Source organism: Falco peregrinus, chromosome 1 (assembly GCF_023634155.1).
Source record: "Falco peregrinus isolate bFalPer1 chromosome 1, bFalPer1.pri, whole genome shotgun sequence".
Lineage (NCBI taxonomy): Eukaryota > Metazoa > Chordata > Aves > Falconiformes > Falconidae > Falco > Falco peregrinus.
The window spans coordinates 51,214,760-51,221,948 of record NC_073721.1 but is presented as its reverse complement, the minus strand read 5'-3'; the positions used below and the strand labels follow the sequence as shown (position 1 = coordinate 51,221,948).

Below are 7,189 nucleotides of genomic sequence, written 5' to 3'. Positions count from 1 at the left end.
TGCTAGAACATGCTGCCTTCTTCCATCCTAAAGCAAGGGAAAATCAGAAACAGAAAGCTGCAAAGCATACCTGGAACACACATTTCATTCAAAGCAGTGCATTATGTGTCATGTGTCATCTACATCTAGTTCAGAGTACCTTTTAGGACAGAGCCTACGCTACATCAAGCTCCTGGTTATCACAAAAACTTTTCACTACAAAAAGCGAAAAGCAGCATTAAAACAAGTTACCTAGAGCAAAAAGTCGTAAGACTAGTGCTACAGGATGACTTTACTGCAAAACTGTTCAAAGATACTCGAGTTAATCCTACTGGACTGAGTAGAGCCTAAGCATACATTAAAACTGCAACAGTAGAGACAGAGCAGTGAAAACTAAGGAGCTGACTCCATGGCAAATGACCATGAGGCTGGCTGTAGACCTGTCATGTCTCTTGCAGCAGCACTGGTAAGGCTGGGTGAGTGTTCTCACCAGGAATCCAGTAGGAATGTTCAGCTGGGAGAGGAGGACATGTCCTTTTAGTGCCCTCTGACCACTGCACCAGTTCTACCTCACTGTAGATCTGCACCTAGTAAGATGGAACATATTCATCCAAGAGTGTGCACTTCAGCAAAACTGAAGGTTTAGGTCTTGTAGAGTTCATCATTAGACAAGCAGAAACTCAGCACACATCTGAGTGTCCTGAGGCAAAAAAAAAAAAAAAAATAATTAAAAGTACAGCATGAGAAATGCACTTGCAAGTGTTTTCTTTCTTCACCTCTTCTCTGATATATGTAGAATTAATATGACATGCCAAGCAGACTCAATAATACGTGTAATAAGGCTAGGACAGTACAAAGAGAAATATTATCTTGAAATCTGCATTTCTGGCTGGATGCTGTTTGGCATCCTGACAGATTCTATCTTTATTAGTTCACTGTTTGGATTACCTAATTGCTGAATTTTATTAGAATAGATTTTAGCTCCCTAAAATTACAGACAGCATTTAATTTAACATTAAAAGATCGTTCAACAAAGATGATTTCCGTTAAGAACCTTGCTATTTAACATTGCTCTTCAGAAGTCTTGCAGGGTCCAGGACTTTACAGTGCCATCTGCAGCAATTCTATCTACCAATTTGGGCCAAATCCCGTAATATAATTACTCAATTAAAAATATAAGACATTTCACAAAATTGGTTAGCAAACTGCTTCTGCAGTCCTCAGGGGGAGATCAGATAAATCACATTCTCCTCACATTACTTCAGGAACAGAAATCAGAACAATTCTATTCACAGTAGTTTTCACCTTATATAAATACATTTGCGTGCATTACAGGCGTAAACACATAAGCTATTTTTTTTCTACACACATCAGCTAGTACACAGAAATATCTTCCTTTTACATATCTATACAAGCATTACCTCAGTGATTCTAAGATTTACACAAGTTTTTACCAAAGTTTATGTAATCTTTTTTCATTATTTAAGCTTTCTGTACTTCCAGCATCAGAACACAACCAACACTCAGCAGAGCTTGTAACAGGGAGGAGGAAACCATGAACTACCTTAACCTGCTCAGCAGTTAGTGATTTGATAGGCTTCTTACTGTCCAGGGTCTCCATGGGGAGAACAGTACAAGGTGACCACTCATCACATTATAGATCAAACGGTTCAGGCGCACAGTGCTTTATTAGTTCTCACATCCTATTTCAAAGCTTTCCACTTCAGGAGGCCTCAATTCACCTCTCAGCAAAGCTGGTGCAAGAAAAGAACAAACCTGTCTATAGCTGTGACAAGCTGGCATGAAAATTACCCCCACAGAATAGCAGGTGCTGATGCTACACAGGAAGAGGACTTACCACCCTCCTCAACCTGAAGGGCCTACAGCATTGTCTGCAAAGCACAAAAAACACCCCATCAAACAGGCTGAAGCGATTTAAATACTACACAAATTAGGAGAAAATTTTACATCTTCTCCACAAGACCATTAACACACCACCAGGTTCAGCACAGCTTTCCTCCAAAGTACTGCCAATCTCTAGCAATTAACATTTCCTTCTAAACTCTATGCCGTCCCCCCTGCCCTAGCACTCCCCACACAGCAGGACATGGCAGACACCAGGGAGGACTCAAGGAGACCAGCCGGCTGAGGGGATGCCCTCTGAGCCAGGACAGGCTCCATACTGGGAATGAGGGAACCGCCATGCTGAGAGGCCTCTCCTTCCCTCCAGGCCGCATGACATGGGGTGGCTCAGCAGCTCTGGGCAGGCTACTCGGGCTCCATGCGCTGTGCTCGCATTTGGCTCCTCCTTCCCGCTCGCCAGCGCCCTACAACAGGGCCCCTTTCCCTCGGCACAGCACCCACCACCACGGCGCGGTGCCTCACCTACCACGAAGCTTCCAGCAAACAAGATGGCGCCGCAGAGAAGCACTGTAACATCCAACACCAGTCCCACGAGCCGCTGTCTCTCAAGGGCTGCTCCTGCTGCCAGTCACTGTGCCAGCCTATCAGAGCGCACCCTGGGACAGGCGGGCTCTGCCCCCACGCCTCAGGAAGGAGGGGGCGCCATGAGCACCACTGAGGCGTGTGGCTGCACACGCGGGGCTTTCTCCTTCGCAGCCGTACAAGGAGGGGGCCGAAGGGTTTGGGGTGCTCCGCATTGCCCCTCCTCACTGACATCAATCCCAGGCAATCATCCGCATGTTAAACTTCAAAGTCAGCTCAGTTCTGCTCAGCTCGTTTTGGCAAGAAATTACAATGCTGTGAGGAAACACTTGACTTTCAATGTTACACCCACATCAGGCAACAAATACGGTTTCTTAACCGGGGCAATCATGCTTTTCTCACAGTTCATGTTTTCCTGCCATTCCTGTAACTGGGCTGCAGCTGTGTGGCCAGATTATCCTAAGAAAAAGCCTTCAGTACAGCATTACACTTTGTCCTATTTCATTAGCATGCAGAAAACGCATCAAAATCAAATCCTCATTCCTCAAAGTCGTCATGGCCATGCAGCAGTAAATTATAGCAAAACGTTGAAGGCTTTTGTATGAGGAGTCCTTGATTGTCTTTGGTAATACAGAAGAAATAATACAATAAAAAAAGGGTGGGGAGGAAAAAAAAAAAAGGAAAATTTTAAATAGAAAGCAATCCTCACTGCGTACATGGATGACACATTTTCATTATTTTTTATGTAAGATGGACCTCCAGTTTAGTTGGTGGGCTCGCACTGGCTTCCTTGCGCAGTAAGGGCAGTGGGCAGGTGGCTGGGGTGGCCACTGCAGCACTGTCCCCTCTGCTGCGAGGGCCAGAAAACCTCCCTGGATTAAGCTCTTACATGAGGCACCTCTGAAGTGTCTAAAGTTAGGCTGGATGAACGCGAGCCAAGCTGCTGAACAGATGGAGTGAAATCCTCCTCTTGATAACAGGAACTTTATATCACTGCCACAGATAAGAAGGGCAGCTAAAAAAAAGTCAGGGAGGTAGTTATATAAATTTCAAGAAGGCTTACCAGCAATGTTTAAAGGTAAAACTTTCCGATAGATCTTAAATATCCACTTCCAGCTGCAGACCCTAAGCAGCCAAGAAGTTCTGCAACAAAAATGAGATCTTAACACTACAGCTACCACAGTATGAGACCACAGGAACTTAATGATGCAGCACAAACATGCAGAGCATTAGAAAGTCAGACCCTGGAGCACACAAGACTTAAAATCCAGCATCAGCAGAGTGGCACTTATCTTGAGTTCAGTGCACAAAACCAGCTGAGAGGCATATGTGAACAGAAAGGTGACTGACTACCAGCAAATAACTAACCATCTCATTAATGTAAAATACTCTTGCTTATAGCAGCTCTGACTCAACACCTTTTTTTTTTTTCTTTTAACCTTGCTTATTCATAGTCTTGAACATCTCATCTTCCTCATCTTAAAAATGACCTGCTTCCTCATGTTTCACATGTAATTGCGCACAAGATGTGCATCTCAGCATGAGATCCATTTTTCTTATTTAGCTGTGGATATTTTAAGTGGAGTCAGATGTGAAATACATCGCTAATATTTATTTTCAAGCATCAAAATCCTTCAGGTAGATATCTAAAATAATCCATAATGACTGGAAACTGGCTGTAAAATGTTTTGTATAAAATGCTGTGAAACAGTTAGTTTCTCATTACATATATTCCATGTCCATGCTAAAATGGGGAGTTTATGCTGCACAGAGTTTTTAGGTAGTATTTAGTTAGAGTGTGGAAAATATCTGAACAATAAAGCAACTTTTCCCCTCCCTTTAAGTACCTCATTTTTTGGAGGAAAGAGGAAAGTACACTATTAACACTATTTCCCAGTCCCTTTGGGAAGACAAGTGGATGAAGTGCTTTGGGCTTGGGTTGTTTCTTCCTCTCCCCTATTTACTTTTGAATTTTCTCCAAAAGTTACTGAGAAATTGCAGAGCTGGAGTTACCAAGGGATGGACATCTGTGAAAGACAAAGCACCAAAGACTAACACACAACCTTATAATGCCTTTCTCTTTAAGTATGGTTAGAAAAGTGACAGCATGATAACAGTCTCCTAGAGCAGGGCTGCTTTCGGAGTCACCTTTAGTCATTTTCGTGACAAAAATACATTTTTACTCCTTGTTATCTGTGCAGAACACACATAGCTACAGGACCCTATGCTGCACTGTGACCCAATTAGTGCAGTCATCCAGTTGCACAGCTAAACCCTATGTTCAGCTATGACCGGAAAATCCTAGTGAAGATGACGTGAATGACACTTGACCTCACAGAATTTGTTACTGATGATGATAAGCAGAGCTAGCCTACATTTATTTCGCAGATCCAAGCAGAATTTGGAGGGCCATGGAAAAAAACAAATGTTCTAAATTGGACACGTTTGAGAATAGTGAGTCACAAGCCTCAAGCTGCACAAGGTCATTTTTGCAGTTTCTTTTTTCAAAGCAAACCCTAGATTTTGTTATATAAAGCAGCGTTGGCAACACTCAGAATATGCAGTCTTTTTTAGCAAAGCCCTTTGCAGCATGACTATAGTTTTGGTCTCAGGGAAGCTTGCAGATGCTACTGCTTCTACTTTAAGAAGAGAATTAGTTTTATATTGTAAAATATTTAATTAATTTCCTGTTAAAATGAAATGAAACAACAAAATAGTTATACAATTTTACTAGTTTATATTTCAATTCATAAAGTATACACACTGCAACTATGCTACCACAATGTCCACGCATCTAATATTGATGGAGTTACAGTATTTTTTTTTGGTATTAGACAATAGAGATAATGTATGCAGTTAAGGAAAAAAGCTTGGACATAGCATGTTCTATTCCGTAGTTACAGAGTACATTAGCTAGCATTAGTACAGTAAACAAGAAAAAGGTAGAAATACAAAATAAACCAAATATCTTTATATACAAACCAGTGCCTCTTATTGTTACCAGCTTATACTCACACTGCACACAAAATTTATCCACTGATGCAATAGATACTTCAGCATAACACAAACCATTATAAATTAAAAAAATTACAAGGTGCAAAACTCCATTCTACAGCTTTCTGGTGAGAACTCAAGACAATCCAATTAATAAGAAATCCAAGCACGTTTAGCACCTATTAGTGCAACTGCATTGAGTGTGAAAAATGACCTACACAACCTCTGAACGTGTTACCAGGGAAGCGAGTTGGATAGCTGTAGATGCTCACAGCTACTTCACGCAGTGATTCTTGCCTCATATATATCTCAGTTTATTGTTTCTTTGTCCCATTCATACCTATGTGCAAAACTAAATCCTGGAAGCTTTCTCAGAGCTTCACAGAAGGCCTGCTACAGCCGGGTAAAAACAAACAAACAAAAACAAAACAAAAAAACTGACAAAAAACAAACAGAAAGACTCAATTACATGTCAGACCATCCACATAATTAGTACTTATTAGCAGTCCTGGTGTTGGGGATTTTAACGCTGTTGATATGTGGATCAAACAATATGACACAGAAGTGAAACGGAAATTTGCCAAGAATTCTGATTATTCTTGTCTAGCACTCAGACAAGTCTCCCAGCCTCAGGTTGTGAATTTGTTTGGCAGCCCATGCCAAAAAAGCCCAGAGTTGCATAGAATTGATTAGTAACAGAAAGAAATGGCAAACACAGAGAGATGGATGCTGCATCTACTAAAACAAAGTGGGGTTGCTCGACAGGAATGCTGAAATCATCCCCATTCATAAAGCAAAACATGTCACCTCCTACTCTCCATATCCTGCCTCTGGGGACTGCTTTCTGGCACTGATGTAGTTCTTGCTAAAGTTGTCTTTTTTTTGTTGTTCCTTTTTCTTTTTTTTCCTTTTTTTTTCTTTTTTTTTCTTTTTTTACTTTGTTAGTGACACTTTTCCTTTCAAATAAAATATTAAAAAAGGTTATAACTGTAAAAAAACCTATCATATGTAAACTTAACAATTAGGGTTTGATAAGTTCTCGTACCTAGTCTGTGAAAAGCCTCCAGCCAGACCGCAGAATGGAGTGTTTCTCTGAAGAGCTTCAATCTAGCTACATCACCTGTTAAATATCAGTAGTATGAAGATCCCATGTCTAGCAATAAAACCTTTCTTGTGTTTCCATCCTCTTTATCACTGACCTATTGAAATCCTGACATGCTGTGTTTCTATGCTATTTACATTCTGGTCCTCTCATGTCACAGAATTAAACATCTGGCCAAGGAAGGCAACAAAAGGTGTTGTGTTAAGAAGGTGTGTTTGACAGAACTGTTTTTCAACAAGTCTCTTTTCCTTGGACTCCAGTCACTGTTTTTATAGAGCTTATTGTTCTGTTGAACCATGTTTTCTTTGCAGCTTGTACTTCATTCAATGCCAGACCCAAATGGTGCTCCAAATCCTGCAGACGGAAGAGTAATTTCATTAATTTGTTATGTATTCACAGCACAAAGTTATATGAGTTAAACTTAGAAGGCTCTAGGACATCTACAATCTCTTGGCTACTTTAGAAGTTAAACCAGTCTTACACAAATTAAAAGTAGCGCAACAAGCTGATGGAAAAAAATAAAAAGCTCTGAAAAGCAAAACAAGCCTTGTGTCATTGCCCTTAGTGAAACATTCAGCTTTCTTCAGTACATCCAAACACTTTAATTCTTTCCATCTGAGAAGGAGCTATTCCCACAGGAACTGGACTTCCAACAAACTAATTTTTACC

At 40.9% G+C, this 7,189-nt stretch overlaps 1 protein-coding gene across 2 annotated transcripts in view; it reads right to left on the bottom strand.

Moving 5' to 3' along the window:
• Positions 1–5,141: 5,141 nt before the first annotated feature.
• The window catches only part of RABGAP1 (RAB GTPase activating protein 1), a 74,220-nt gene continuing 72,172 nt past the window's right edge, over positions 5,142–7,189 (bottom strand). For both annotated transcript variants that reach the window (XM_055793721.1, XM_055793722.1), the window contains one exon: positions 5,142–6,874. In XM_055793721.1, coding sequence (XP_055649696.1) covers positions 6,752–6,874 — 123 coding nt within the window. In that variant the 3' untranslated portion in view covers positions 5,142–6,751. The remainder of the gene's footprint in view (positions 6,875–7,189) is intronic.